At 37.2% G+C, this 16,715-nt stretch overlaps 1 protein-coding gene across 1 annotated transcript in view; it reads right to left on the minus strand.

Annotated features, from left to right (window-relative positions):
- GMDS (GDP-mannose 4,6-dehydratase) overlaps positions 1 to 16,715 on the minus strand; it is a 610,549-nt gene that overhangs the window by 305,773 nt on the left and 288,061 nt on the right. Inside the window, exon 6 of the mRNA XM_036445071.2 lies at positions 16,387 to 16,491. Within this exon, the coding sequence (XP_036300964.1) occupies positions 16,387 to 16,491 (105 nt within the window). The remainder of the gene's footprint in view (positions 1 to 16,386; positions 16,492 to 16,715) is intronic.

Raw genomic sequence — 16,715 nt, forward strand, 5'->3', positions numbered from 1 at the left:
AGGTAAGAGTTCAGAGTGAAGGGGAACCACTCTCAGCAGTCCGGCCTTCAGATCCCAAAGCACATCTCACTGAGAGCATTCAACTCCTGGAATCCCACCCCAATTCTATTCTGGAAAAGGGATTTCAACTTCCATAACCATCCATGTTAATTCACAGAGCAGAATTCAGCTGTGTCTACAAGTCCTCCTGTTTATTCTTTAGAGCAGTATTTCCCAACCTTCTCTCATGATGAGAATCACCTGGTGGAGTTGTTAAAACACAGATTCCTGAATCCCAACTAAGAAGTGCTAAACTAGAATTTTTGAGAACATATAGGTAAAATTGTATACTTAACTAGTGCTCTAAGACAGATTTTATATACAAAGCACTAAGTTAGGTATGCAATTTTACCTATATGTTCTCAAAAATTCTAGTTCAGCACTTCTTAGTTGGGATTCAGGAATCTGTGTTTTAACAACTCCACCAGGTGATTCTCATCATGAGAGAAGGTTGGGAAACACTGCTTTAGAGAGATATACCTGCCAGTTTTTTTGTTTTTGTTTTTTGTATATGGTATATTAGCTCATTATAGTGCTGGGTATAGATGCCTAACTTATATTCATTTTTTTATATCTTCCTTTGCTCTGCCTTATATTTGCCTCTGATAAGAAATCATCCCCTTTGAAGGTTTAAGAAACATTCCCAAATGTATAGCATATCAGATTAAATGCCTATCACAAACTTAAGAGCATATAGTCCTATGGACGGCTATCTACAAGAACATATACCACTACTAAGGTTCTCAACAACATTCATTTTGTCTTTCTTTAATAAAATCCAACAATGCTCCTCTGAAAAACTCTTTCCTCTTCCTTAATAAAAAGTTTTGCTCCTTTGTGCAAATTCATTATTAAGATTTTAAGAGGCACCTGGGCCAGGGCTGAGCTGTTTCCTGTGTACTTCAACACAGCCTTCTTTAATACCTTGTGGGCACAGGGGCTTCCCCTTTTTCATTGATAAAACTCTCCCGCATACCCACCTTTCTCAAGGCCAGGAAGTGTTTCTTTGTGATCAGATTGTAGTTTCACTTCCTTAATTGCATCCCATTATAGGCTACTTATCCTCATGCACATCCTGCTTTAGCGCCTTTTTAAGAAATCTAAAAGTTACTCAGCATTTAAGAAGTTTTACTGTAATGATCTACAATTCTGGCAGTAATGAACCAGGTTTAACATAAATTTTGGACACTCTGGGAATTTGTACTCTACCATTATTAGGTTCTGTCCAGACCAAGAATGTCTGTATAACAGTACCCGAAAGTGCTCATTAAACCAGGATAGTATGAAGATGGCAAAAGAAACTGGTGAGAGTGGCTGAACCCCAATTCTAACAATATCCAAGTACAATGCATTATATGTATTTAGATAACTCGATGCCCCAGGATCCAGGAGCCTGGAACTATAAAAAAGACCAGAAGCAGCACTGGGGGTCCAACTTTGGACCCCCTACCTACCTATTTCCAAACAAATTTGGAGTTCATGGGAAATGTTAAATATTCTTAAGAACAGTGGTCTCAAATTCTCACCCTCCTAGCATTAAACTACTTCAGTGAGGAACACAGTCAACAGCATTCTCCATAGGAACTCTAATGCTGCGCAGAGTTGCACAGGACCTGGGAGTCTAAGGGGCAATGCACTTTCCTCAATGAATTGGGTTTTACAAACAAAAGTGGGGGAGATGCCCCTTCCTAACTTGGGTCTTATTTGTAATGTGATCCTTAAAGGAGTAACTCTTGCATCCGCGAATCCCTAATCTCATAAATTTCTTAAAAAAAAAAAAAAAAGTCTATACACCTATACTATTCTCACTTTGCCTTGTCTCTCCTTTCTCATACCTAGTATGTGACTCAACATCAGAAGGTGGTCAATCGTGCTCTTCAGGTTACACTTAGTCTGTACTTGCTGTAAGTGTGTTTGGGATTCTGGTAAAAATGTCCAGTGCCCTCTTACCCCCCGTGCTCCCCCCGTTCCCCCCCCCCAAAAAAAAACCACACACACACACACACAAAAACACACACACACACACACACATACAACCATACTATGATCTTAGCCTGTTCTCTTCATTGTGACCCTTGCAGGTTGTTCTGCCTCATGGTTTTGCTCCCAGAAGTGCAACATTACATTTTGGTCTAGGCTTACTCACTGGCCAAACCCATTCCTCAAGCACTAAGCCATTTTTAGCTGGTTTTATGTATGGCTTTGGTTCCTTCCTGAGCTTCCAGAATGCTGCTGCCTGTGGGTCTGGAATGCTGTGGCTCATTTGTGAGCTTCTTTATTCTTTCTTTATAACCAGTATTTTCTTACAAAATAAGGTTTTTTTCTACAAAGGATGAGCGTAACAGATTAGTATGAGTTTTAAATCTTCCATCTAGAACAGGGATAGGGAACATCCAGCTCTTGGACTGTAGAAGGCCTGAGAAATTATTTGGTCTGGCCCTGCCAAGGCAACTGCAGGCAATACTAGAAATTCAGTAAATCTAGGAGCTTTTTTTCATAACAACATACATTTTTATTAAGTTAATTATAGTTAGTAAATCTATACTAGTATATATAAAAGCCTAGATGACTGAATGACCTATGATGTGCACTGACCACCATGGGGCAGACACTGAAGATGGGAGCTGCCTCCTGGTGGTCAGTGTGCTCCCAGAGCCAACCTCCCCTGGCTGGCTAACCTCTGTGGTCCCTCCCACTGGCCAGCCAACCCTGATCAGCCACACACTAATTTGTGAACTGGGCCTCTAATAATGTTATAAATATCAAAATGGCCCTTGGCAGAAAAAAGGTTCCCCACCTCTGATCTAGAACAACTTTTCTGCTCAGAGTTTAGTATTTAAATTAACTCTGTAAATTAAACATCCCATAAACAACAGAAGTGTAGACCATTATTTCTGCAGATACTGTGTTCAGTATAGTGTGAATTTCTTTAGCACATCTTATCTACCTTAATTACCAGTTTCCAAGCTCTGAAAGCTCAACTTCTTAACTTGTTCAGGACAGATAATTTGTATCAACTTAACTATTATTTTTTCCCTTTTATTAGTCCTTTTTATAATTATTACATTTTAAATTGTGCGGTGGCAAAAATTAATGCTCCTCTTCCAGGTACATTAGTAGTAGCAGTGGCTGTAATAATAACATTGTGCTAAAGACCTCCCTTACATTATTTCTATTAATGTGCAAACAACCCTAAGTAAAGACTGTTATCCTATTTTATAGATGAGAAAACTGAGGCTCATAGAGACTGAGAAACTTGGCAAAAGCCACTCTTTTGTAAGTGATAGAACCTGGGCTGAACCCAAGTTGTTGACTACTTCTGTGTCCTTAGCTGAACCAGAACAATTAAAAGGGGAAACAAAATTCCATAAAAAATAGTAAAAAGAAAGCTTTGACTCAAACTAAATTTGGGGAGGAAAATGACATTTTGAAAAAATAAATTGTAATTTATCTTATAATTTTAAAAATTTAAATTATAATTATACTTAAGTTTTTTCTTAGTAAATCAAAAAGTGGTTTTTTGGTTTGTAATTATTTTGATAAGACAACATTTTGTACTTCACATAAGATTTTTATAAGACCATTAATAAAAATGTCTGAATCATTTTAAAAAATACTTGGAGGTTTCATTAATTTCCCCAAGGGTGTTTCAAAAGCCTCTGCTGTTTAGCCACATCCTTCCATATTCATCATCATCCTTGTGGACTTCCCTAACTTAAACATGTTCCCTGGTTTAATTGCCAGAACCTTGTTTGAAACGGTTCTTCCTGTGACTCCAGCAATTCTCTAATACTACTTACAGTTTTCTTTTTGCAGCTCATGGATGTCTCAGTGACTACTCTAATTCATCTGTAAACATCATTAATATATTCTCAGTTTTCGGTTTAGAGCCATCGGTACTTGGCAGGCCTGCCTGGATCCACATTTCTCACTGTCCTACTCTCATGCCAGTGGCCACACCAGAATCCCACAAATGGGATTCCAAAAGCGTCTTTTACGAAGGGAAGAAGTAAGAAAATTAATGTTGTAGGACTCAACACTGAAAATACAGGAAGAGGGAAGACAAGAGGAGGGAAAAAAACAAACAAACAAATGATCAAAACCCACCAGGTACTATTTTCATCTTTGTCACATATGTTCTCTTGTATTCCCTTCACTATGAACCCATAGGTAAGTGTACTGGCTCTGATCCTAACCATGCATCTGGCAGGTAGGCATTATTATCAATGCAGAAGAGAAAACTGAGGCCTGAGTAAGTAACATGGCCAAGCTGAATCCATTCAGGCCTGGATGTGAGTGGCTTAGCACACTCTTAACCACTGTGTGCCCTGCCTGCTCATACAGCATTGTGGGAGCTGTGTTCTGTGAGACCAGACAGTCATTAGTTTGGTTTCAAATGTAAATATCACAGAAAGTACAAAACATTAAAAAATCAATTTAACAATCCCAGAAGCCTCACCTTAGTAGGTGGGAGAAAACTTTGTTTAGTGGTAATAACCACCTCAATGAGACCAAAGATTGCTTCAACAATCTTTCATGTTTGAGCAGTTACACCTCAGCTCTGGGCAAAGAATAATACAGGCCTACAGTTCTGTGCTCTCTAAGTTTGAATGTCATCCTTGAAGCACACAGTCTACACACCAAATGATGTCATTTTGTATCCAACCAGAAAGGCCACCTAGAACCTGGCGGGTCCCAGGTGAGTGGCCAATAACTTAACCATTGATACAGACCAAATGGTGTTGTTCAAAACCTACAATGCTCAGCTGAACTTAGACATGAAATTACTTCATCCCCTGATTTCTCAATGACAGCTAAAATTTTATTTTTTCCCTTTCAAATTAAGGCTATGATGCTCACCTTAGAAAACCACAAGATACCTTTAATAGCTAAAAATACAAATAAATCTTGGGCTGTTAGATACTGGTTTGCTTGTTTCTTCATTTATTAGTACAGCAATATGATTTGATTTTGCTACTCAGACTAGCAAATACTTAGTAATTTGTAAAAAGATTATTCACATGACTATACATAGAGAAAGAGATGGAGAGAGAGGGAGACAGGGAGAGTTAGGGAAAGAAGAATACTTTCTGCCTATTGTTATTAAATAAAAAAAAGTTCCAGTTATTTAATTTATGTCATGAATTCTATTATCTTCTAAAGTACTAAAATATCTATGAATCAGAATAATTTTATTTATTGTTTATGTTGTTAATCTTCACCTGAGGATATATTTCTCCATTGATTTTTTTTAGGGAGAATGGAAGAGAGAGGGAAAGACAGAGAAACATTGATGTGTTTTCTATTGGTTGCCTCAGGCAGGAGCCCGAACCAGGGCCCAGGCTGGGAAGGAATCTGCAACCAAGGTATATATTCTTGACCAGAATCTAACCTGGGACCCTTTGGTCCACAGGCTGATGCTCCATCCACTGAGCCAAACCAGCTAGGGCTGAATAATTTAAAAAAAAAATTATCCAATAAAGTGACCTTCTAACATTAATATTACTGTAATGTTAGGCACATGAAAGGTGATCTTGAATCCCTTAATGGTTGTCTTATAGCAAAGCCAGAGCATGTCGCTATAACTTATTCCCAAAGGAAAGCTTTGTTCTTGTTATAATTTATAACAAAAGCTGATCATGCTCATTTATTCTGGAGGTGAAGGGAGAGTCATGGGCCCACCTGTAGACCAGAGAGTCACTGTAGTGAGACTTGTCCAAATGATGAGGAGAGCCCTGAGATGATAACTGTTACCCAGGCTCCCGAATGTGGACAGGCCTGCTGTTGACCAGAATATTTAAGTTCTGAAGAGTTTCACATGGAGGTATTTAAATTAGGAGGTTTTCCTCCCTGTTTCAGTGAATGTTTGCTAAAATTCTAGGAAGGATTCATTGCACAGTGAAGAGATATGTAAAAAAAGAGAAGATCCTGATCTCACTGATGACATCTCTCTAATTTGGTGGAAACATCAGAGCAGTGTTTTTCATCCTTAGCATACTGACATTTGGGCTGGGTAATTCTTTGCTATTGGGGCTGTCCTGTACATGATGCTACCATCCCTCATCTCCAGTTGTGATAACTAAAAACTTCTCCTGATATTCTCACAAGTCCTTAGAGGAGCAAAAATCACACTCTCCCATCCTCATTTTTCAAACCCCCATTGAGAGCTACTATTCTTCAATATAATCTTATCTTTAAAGCAATGAATAAAAAACAATTTGTATTAAAAATGAAGAAGAAAAGTATTCAACATTTTACTATGCCTTAAGTAATTAACTTTTACATAAATTATGTTTTTAAAATTGTGAAGATTAATTTATGATAATAAATATAGTTAGCCCTAGCCAGTGTGGCTTAGTTGAATGTCATCCCCGCACCAAAAGGTTAAATTCCCAGTAAGGGCATATGTGCAGATTGTGGGTTTGGTCCCCTACTGAGGTGCAAGACAACCCATCGATGTTTGTCTCTCATAGAGATGTTTCTCTCTCGCCCTCTCTCCTCCTATCTTGTTAAAATCAATAAAAATATTTCTTTAAATAAAAAGAAAATTAGATGGCCATAGATGTTTACAAAATAAATATATCTGGACAGTGTTTCACAATGGTTAGAGCATCGGCCTGTGCACCACAAGGTTGTGGATTCCAATCCCAGTAAAGGGAAGGTACCTGGGTTGCAGGTTTGATCCCTGGCCCAGGTCTGGGTCTATGTGGACTCAATCAATCAATGTGTGTCTCTCCACCACCATCCTCCCTTCCACTCTCTCTCCATTCTCTCTCTAAAAATCAATGGAAAAAATATTCTCATTCCTTGGATAAGCATAAAAATAATAAATAAATCCATAAATAAATAAATAAAGTTAAACACTTTAAGAAGTAAAACAATTGGCAGCTAGGAAAAAAGTTTAAGTCTAAAACTCAAAACCCTAAGTTCATGAACTTTAGGATGTCAGATTCTCTCAGCCAGGTGAATACTGTATTTAGAATGATATATATGATTTTGTATGAAGCCCATATTTAAAGGAATGTGCTGTGTTATCTAAAATAGCTCAATTTCTAAACAACAGCAGTACACCATCCATTTGTGGTAGTCAAACTGTTAATTATGGGTACATGTAAAGTACTTTATAACTTCTTATTGTCACATTATTTTCAATGTATTTTTTATTACTTCTATTTCTCTTCATTGTCAACTGCTTGGTCATAAACAAGAGAAGTTGTTTCATATCATATTTACATTTTAATGTTATAAAACTGTTTATTATAATTATTTCTGTTAAACATCTAAAAATATGGCCTTTAATGAAACTAAATAATGTCTTTTAGAAAAGATAAGAACAATTCCAACTATTTCCAACTTTTCCATCTGCTTCATTATGTGTTATGAGTAACCTGTGCTGCCTCAAGGGGGCTTAGTTGTTCCAGTTGCTATTTCTATAAATATGAATATTAACATCATTTTTCCCTTCCCCAGAATTATTTCTAGTCTCAGTGTGGACAACTGTTAGTTTTGTGACCTTGGACAACTCAATTGCATCATTTCTTCATTGATGAAATAAGTGGGATAGAATGATTTTTAAATTCCTTTCTATCTTATAAATTTTGAGGTTACTTAGGGAAAAAAACATGCAGGTAGATGCTATCTATTCCCTTAAAGCTCTTTCAAATAAAGAATATAAAGAATACATTTTAAAAAATATGCCTCTTAAAAATTAGAATAAACTATATATATATATATATATAATTTTATATATACATAAAGATATATATATATATAATTTTATATACACATAAAGAAGTGTATAAGTGAAACAAGTTAGTCAAATGTCTCTAAAAGTATCTTTAGAGCCCTAGTTGGTTTGGTTCAGTGGGTAGAGTTTTGGCTTGCACATCAAACGGTCCCAGGTTCAATTCCAGTCAAGAGTATGCACTTTGGTTACAGGTTCTTCCCAGGCCTGGGCCCTGGTCAGGGCTCATGCAGGAGGCAACCAGTCGAAGTGTTCCACTCACATCTGTAGGAACCTAAGTCGCATTCTGCACTCATTTTTAAAATGATAGTCAATTATAAATTTTTTAAAAAGCTCACTGATATGTGCTATTGTCATTAAAGTGAGGAAATTAAGGCAAGTTTATTTTTTTAATTTTTCTATTAGAGGTCTGGTGCATGAAAATTCATGCACTGGAGTGGGGGTGGTCCCTCAGCTTGGCCTGCCCCCTCTCACAGTTCGGGAATCCTCAGGGGTAGGAGGTGACCTGGTGATCAGGGGAAGGTGACACCTCATCACACTCATGCTGCTGCCACTGCCTGCAGTACAAGTCTCAACCAGCCCTGATAACCTGAGCCTCAGGCAGCCCTGGGTGGTTGGGCAGCTGCCATCTGAGGCTTGCCTGTGCTCAAGCTGACCCTAGGTGGCTGGGGGGCTGAGGGGACTGGGGGACTCTGGAGGCAGGCGCATGGAACAGCCAGGCCCACCTGGGGGCAGGCCCAGCCTTGCCATGCACCTGCTGCCCTTGCAAGGCTGAGGGGACTGGGCACCGCCATCTTGTGGCTGTGGGAGCCGCCATCTTTGAGGACAGGGCATCCAATCAGCATATTCCCTCCTTATTGGCTGTGGGCACCTCCATTTTTGCGATCATGTGAGGGTCAACTAGCATATTCCCTCTTTATTAGATAGTATCAGCTCAAACTTGAAGATGGGATCTCTCTTTTTTTGTTCATTCTTAATGATCAGACAAAAGGTTTTTTTAATTGCAATATTATTTTATTTACAACTATCAATAGCTGTACCCAACCACACATTGCTGTAGCTCAGTCTGGTTAAATGGAAAAGAAAGAAAAGAGAAAGCACAGATTTCTAATATGTTTAATTTCACAATGCTTGTGGGTATACAATATTTTTTGTTGTTCCATTGTCTGTGCAGATATGGAGATTGTCTGGTTAGATCTAAACCACACAATTCTAAAGATTGGCCCTAAGTTTTGTTGATGGTGATTGCAAAAGCCAATCAAATTGGAAACTGCAATCTCTTAAATTAAAATAGCATATCCAATGGAATCTCAGGAATGAGAGGAATGAGGACATCTTCACAATACAGCATGATAGTCTTACAGAAAGATTTTCAATAAATATTAAAGTAAAAGAGAGTCAATAGTTAACCCATTCATAAATAGAATTCCTGGGCATTTTGGTCAGTCTTTTGTCCTTATTAAAATTTGGCTTTCAAAAGAAATTTCAATCGTACTGTTGATATTTGGCTCTGTTGACTAATGAGTATGCCAACACTGTGCTAGATCAATGGATTTTTTTTCCCAGGTCAATGATTTCAGAATGTTAATTCTGTTCCAACAGCAGATGATCCAGACTACCTTTAGCAATATTATAAGCTTCTTTTAACAAAACAAGTACCTTAAAAGGAAAATCAAAAAGGACTGGAATGGAGAGAAGTCAAACTGAGGAGCTAGAGAGGTTTGTTCTGAATTCTACTACAGGTCGTTGGTTAGTTCTTAGTTTATCTGTTTCCACACATAATGACCAAAATGTTTGGTCAAAATGTGCTATCAGTGGGCTGAAAACAGAGCTGGGAGTCAGTAAGAGGGAAAGAACTTGCACTTCTCTCCTTATATCCTACTTCACTGTTCATTTTTCTTTTAAATAATAAAGAACTACTGAATTTATTTATTTATTTGCTAATCCTCAGCAGAGGATATTTATTCCATTGATTTTTTTTTTTTTTTGAGAGAGAGTGGAAAGGAGGAAGGTGGTGAAGGAGAAAACAAGAAGGGAGGGAGGGAGAGAGAGAAAAAGAGAGATATGAATGTGAGAGAGACATTGATTGATTGCCTCCACAGGTGGGCAGGGATGGGACCTGCAACCCATTTTTCTGAACTTGACTAAGGACCAAACGAGGGACCCTTCAGTAAGACAGTTGCTGCTCTAATCATTCAGCCACACAGGCTAGGGCTAGAAGTTTTAATTTAAATTTTATTTTTAAAAAACAAAGTGATTACCATCAACAAAGATAACAAATAGTTCTTATCAGATATACAAGTAGAAGATTTTTGGGGGGTATTTTTAAATTTATCTTTTCATTGTACAACTAAGAATACCTTTTCCTACCCTAAAAACAACTGAATTTTAGTTATTTTTTTGAAGGTAGAAAGGCTAAAGGGAGAAAAAATATGGAAACCCAAACTGTGCGTATAGACATGTTCGTGGCTTACAAGGCAGGGATCATCTAAACAGATTTCTTAAGCATCCCCATACCACATGGTATAAGCAAGAATCACCGTGTCCTTCCTCTTCCTTTTTCCTCTAAGGACTTTCAGAACTACAAAATTAAGTTTAAAATTATTCTAGCTGCTTATTCATTGTTTTCTTTTTGAGAAAAAGAGATGACAAACTGGGCCTTTAAGCTTTTAAGTCCCTTCCTGGGAATTTTTTTTTTTTTACATATCTACATTAATAAAAAGAAATACGCAAATTGACAATACCTTTGCGACACCCACCAGCCAATCAGGAGTATGTAAATTAACCTAATAAAGATGGTGGATTAATTTGCATACACAGGTGCCAAGCTGCCAAGGGTGAGAAGCTTGTGTTGTCATCATGGTGATGATGCATGTGTTCCGCACTGCCCCAGCTGCTCTGGGCAGCATGGGAAGGCGGAAAGGTGGCTTTGGGCCAGAGCAAAAGCAGAAAAGGGGCTCCAGGCCAGAGCAAAGGTGGTGCTGGCAGCAAGGGGAATGAAGGCCTATTCTTGCATGAATCTTCATGCATCGGGCCTCTAGTACAATCAGGGGTCCTCAAACTTTTTAAAGTGGGGGCCAGATCACGGTCCCTCAGAGAGCTGGAGGGCCAGACTATATGAACTACTAATTCCTACTGTAACACCTCGGCTGCGCTCACTGCCCCAAAACCCTGGCGGGCCGGATCAGACTCCTCTGCGGGCTGCATGTGGCCTGTGGGCCATAGTTTGAAGACGCCTGATCTATAATAATAAAAGCATAATATGCTATTAGACCAGGTAGCCGAACAACCTTCTGGACATTATTCTAGACAAAGCTGTGCTGGCAGTGGCTGAAGCAGAGGTAGTTAGGGGCCATAAGGCAGGCAGGAGAGCAGTTAGGGACAATCAGGGAGGCACGTAGAGTGGTTAGGGGCAATCAAGCAGGTAAGCAGGTGACTAGTTAGGACCAGTGGTCCTGGATTGCAAAAGGGATGAACACTTCCAATTTAAACTGGCAGTCAGAAATCCTCCAAGGGGTCCTGGATGGTGCAGGCCGGCTGAGGAACACTCCCCCACCCCCATGCACAAATTTCATACACCGGGCCTCTAGTTATAAAATAAAAGTTTTTATTTTATAACTTTTTATAAATTTTTATTTATAAAAATTTATTTTATAAATTTTTATAAATAATTTTTTATTTATAAAAATTTATTTTATAATTTTTATTTTATTTTATAAAAATGACAGTAAAGATGCCTTAAAAACCTATCACTTTCATCTTTTTCCATGTTAGTATTTAATTATGTGGCTATATGATCACACAATGCCATTGAAAAAAGTTATAAGCATTAGTGGCTATTGGACATGACACAACTTACAACATGGACTTCACATTTATTCTCAAACTAAAAGGCAAAGTGATAATGAAATTTAACAAAAATTCTTTTAAAAAATATATATGTTATTGATTTTTTTACAGAGAGAGGAAGAGGGAGTTAGAAACATTGATGAGAGAGAAACACTCCATCAGCTGCCTCCTGCACACCCTCAACTGGGGATGTGCCTGCAACCAAGGTACATGCTCTTGACTGGAATCGAACCTGGGACCCTTGAGTCCGCAGGCTGATGCTCTATCCACTGAGCCAAACCATTTAGGGCCAAAAATTCTTAAATTGTACAGATAATTTTAAGTGGCAAAGAATGCACATGTTTTGTAAAGATTTTTAAAATTTCTTTATTGATTAAGGTATTACATATGTGTCCTCATCCCCCCATTAACACCTAACCACCCTCCCCCTCTCATGCCCTTTCCCCCTGTTGTCTGTGTCCATTGATTAGACTTTATGCATTTATACAAATCCATTGGTTGATCTCTTCTCCTTAACCCCACCCTCCCAGACCTTCCCTCTGAGGTTTGACAGACTGAAAGATGATTCTCTGTCTCTGGATCTGTTTTTGTTCAACAGTTTATGATGTTCATTATATTCCATAAATGAGTGAGATCATGTGATATTTATCTTTTTCCAACTGGCTTATTTCACTTAGCATATGCTCTCCAGTTCCATCTAAGCTGTTGCAAATGGTAAGAATCCCTTCTTTCTTACTGCAGCACTCTACTCCACTGTGTAGATGTACCACAGTTTTTTAATCCACTCATCTGCTGATGGGCACTTAGGCTGTTTCCAAATCTTAGCTATGGAGAATTGTGCCACTAAGAATATAGGGCTGCGTATATCCTTTCTGATTGGTGTTTCTAGCTTGAGATATATTCCTAAAAGTGGGAATCATTGGGTCAAATGGGAGTTCCACTTTTTAGTTTTTGAGGAAATTCCATACTGTTCTCCACATAAGTTGCGCCCATCTGCATTCCCATAAGCAGTGCATGATGGTTCCTTTTTCTCTGCATCTTCACCAGCACTTGTCTTGTTGATTTTGCTAAGAGTTTTTATCAAGAAAAGGGAGTCGGATTTGTCAAATGCTTTTTCTGAGTCAATTGATATGACTATGTGATTTTTATATCTAAATTTGTTTATGTGATGTATCACATTTTTGGATTTGTGGATATTGTACCATCCTTGCATCCCCAGGACAAATCCTACTTGGTCATGGTATATGATCTTTCTGGTATACTGTTGGATCTGATTTGCTAGAATTTTGTTGAGGATTTTGACATTTATGTTCATGGGGGATATTGGCCTATAATCCTCTTTCATTGTGTTGTCTTTATCTTGTTTTGGTATTAGGGTGATGCTGGTTTCAAAGAATGAACTTGGGAAGTATTCCATACTCTTGAATTTCTTAAAATAGTCTGAGGAGGATAGATTTTATGTTTGGTATAACTCCCTGTGAAGCCATCTGGCCCCCGGCTCTGTTTGCTGGGAGCTTTTTGATAATTGCTTCACTTTCTTCCATAGTTATCAGCCTATTGAGGTTTTTAGAATCTTCCTGATTAAGTTTTGGAAGATTGTATTTTCCCAGGAATATGTCCATTTCCTCCAGGTTGTCTAGTTTGATGGAGTAGAGTTGTTCATAGTATTTTTTTTAACAATCCTTTGTATTTCTGTGGGGTCTGTTGTTATTTCACCTCTTTCCTTTATGATTTTGTTTATTTGGGTACTCTCTCTTTGCTTCTTGGTGAGCTTGGCTAGAGGTTCATCAATCTGGTTTATCCTTTCAAAGAACCAGCTCTTGATTTCATTTATCTTTTGTATTGTTTTCTTGTGTGTTTTTTTGTTTGTTTGTTTGTTTTTGTCTCCATGTCATTTATTTCTGCTCTGATCTTTATTACCTCATTCCTTCTGCTCACTCTGAGCTTTTCTCTTTCTAATTCTTTAAGTTGCCGAGTTAGATGATTTACTACCATTTTTTTCTTGTTTTTAGAGGAAGGCCTGTAGAACTATAAACTTCCCTCTCAGGATTGCTTTCATTGTATCCTATAGAGTTTGGATTGTTGTGTTTTTACTGTCATTAGTTTCCAGAGTGTTTTTAATTTCTTCTTTGATTTCATTGGTAACCCAATCATTATTTAATAGCATGCTATTCAGCTTACAAGTGTTAGAGGTTTTTTTTTTAAATTGTTTTTATTGTAATTTATTTCTAATATTATGCCATTGTGGTCTGAGAAGATGCTTGGTATGATTTAAATCTTCTTGAATTTGGGGAGACTTTGCTTGTGACCTAATATGTGGTCTATTTTTGAATATGTCCCATTCTGCACTTTAAAAGAATGTATATTACACTGCTTTGGAGTGAAATGTTCTGAAGATTTCAATTAAGTCCATCTAATCTAGTGAGTCATTTAGGATTGCTGGTTCTTTGCTGATTTTTTGTCTAAAGGATTTATCCAGTGATGTCAGAGGTGTATTAAAGTCCCCTACTATGATTGTACTATTGTTGATTTCTCCCTTGATATCTTCCAGGAGTTTTTATATGTATTTGGGTGCTCCTGCATTGGGTGCGTATATGTTTACCAGGGTTACATCCTCTTGTTGTATCTATCCCTTTCGTATTATGAAGTGGCCTTCCTTATCTCTTGTTATGGCCTTCACTTTGAGGTCTATTTTGTCAGATATAAGTATTGCTACCATAATGATCACTGTCTTAAATGATCAAATATTTAAGAATTGCTTAATTCTGTCATATCCATGGTTCTTCCTTTCTGATTGAGTTCCTCTGAATATATTCCAATTTTTCAAAATAGTCTATAAAATGTGACATTCATAATTAAGCCAGGAATCTAGATCTAGACTGACTGGTGGAGGACATTGTAGCCCAGTCCTGTTCTCCTGGGAAAATATAAATCTTTGAACTGCATTAATATGAATTTACTAATAGTTTCTTGCTTTGATGGTTGATAATGAGTCAATTGAAATGCTCCAACACTTCTCATCTGAACTGTGGTAATAGATGACAAGCAGAATTTGGTATAATACAACTGTGAGGGAGGTTGTGGACCCAGTCCAGATCACACAGCTAATGACAGCACCCATTGGAGCATCCAGGTTTTCCTATTCTCCAGAGCTCTTTCCTCTCTTATTGAAGTGGACTGATGATACAATGTTCTTAGAACTAATCAAATATGTATTTACAATTATGGTACTAAATCATCAAAGTGACTTTTTTCACAAGACCCTGTAGACATTTCAGTCAATGATGGACCACATAGACAGTGGTCCAATAGGACTGAAATGGAGCCGAAAATTTCCATCACCTACTGGTGTTGTAGCATAAGACACCAGCAAGCACACTGCACAGACAGTCATATAAAACCATACTACATAGAATACTTATAGTACATAATACTTGATAATGAAAATAAATGAGTGTGCTACTTATTTATGTACTTACTATGTACATTTTATCAATATTTTAGAATGCACTCTTTCTAAAAAAAGTGACTTCAGTATATTTTAAAATATACTCTAGGAAGATAGTAATTTCTGGATACCTAAATGGAATATTTACAAAAACTATTGAACATCCAACTTATTCAAAGTAAAAATTTGTAGATTCCACAAGCTGAGTCTACATAAATAACAGTGACTTCCAGATACAAGAATTCGTTTATTAGTTATTCCTTTTCATTCACAAAAAAACTTCCTAATATTTAGGTTCAAATTATGCTTGGTAAGACCTACCAATGAACATGGTAAAACTGGAACAATGTTCAGTTTTCCTCATCAGAAAAAAAAACCTAAAAAATTATTAATTATTAAATATTAAATATTAAATAAAAATATTAAATATTAAAAAATGTAATAAGTAATTATGGCTAGATTTTCCTCATTTACCACTTCTGAAACCCATACCGTGTTTCCCCGAAAATAAGACATCCTCCAAAAATAAGGCCTACTTACAGGTTTCCTTTTCATTGAAATATAAGGCATCCCCTGAAAATAAGGCCTATCTCCAGACTCTTGATATTGCAATAAACAAGCCACTCAAAGACAATTTGCGCATGGAAATTAATGACTACATTAAAAACAGAATGGAGAGAAATCAGCTTGGAAACTCTGTGAAACCTAAACTGCAAGAAGTTGTGACCTGCGTGAAGAATTCGTGGGAGAAAATCACTGACAGTTGCATTGCAAATGCACTGCGAGCAGGCTACCTTGACAAGAAGTACTCATTTAAAGACAGTGCTATTGCTAAACATGAGAGATTTGGTTCACTGATTCTGAAAGAAATGGAGTCACAAGAAATTCACCAGAAAATTCAGGAATTGGATTGTTCTGATGATGTTCCAGACGATGATGACATGATTGTCATTGAATAAATGAGTAAATTCTTGATACTGTAGGATTCTCAGTTTGTCTGGTTTGTGTTGACAACTACCGTACTACCATACCGTATACAGGTAATAAATTTCCTTTATTTTCATTTAACAATAAATGTGTACCGTATTCTTCTTCATGGAAAAATAAGACATCCCCTGAAAATAAGACCTAGCGCATCTTTGGGAACAAAATTAATATAAGACACTATCTTATTTTCAGGGAAACAGGGTAGTAGCTCTAATGAGACATTTTTCACAGTTGATATATTGAAAGGAAAAATATGCATGCAATTTTTTGTTGTTTTATTCAAATCTTATGTTGTCTTTTCCACTATATATTTACTAACCTCTTCGAGGACTCTCATGATTGAAGAGAATACCATTCACAGCAAAGAGATTATATGCTTCACGGAAGTTCACCACAATCCAGTAGGCATATAGTTTCGCTGCCCCTGTAGGAATAATTTTTGAAAAGCAAATAAAAGACAGTGATCATTACAAAAGACAGTATCTTATTATTAAAAAGCAGTGATTTTTATTAATCTTAAACAAGTAACAACTTCTAAGAATTACAATCTATAATTACCAAGATAGAAAAAAAAAATGGGTCAAATGTCAAATACAAAATAAAGGTTCCTTTGCCACTTAGTCAGGTGTACAAGGAAATATTTAAGAA

The sequence above is a fragment of the Pipistrellus kuhlii genome, unplaced genomic scaffold (assembly GCF_014108245.1).
Source record: "Pipistrellus kuhlii isolate mPipKuh1 unplaced genomic scaffold, mPipKuh1.p scaffold_m20_p_2, whole genome shotgun sequence".
Lineage (NCBI taxonomy): Eukaryota > Metazoa > Chordata > Mammalia > Chiroptera > Vespertilionidae > Pipistrellus > Pipistrellus kuhlii.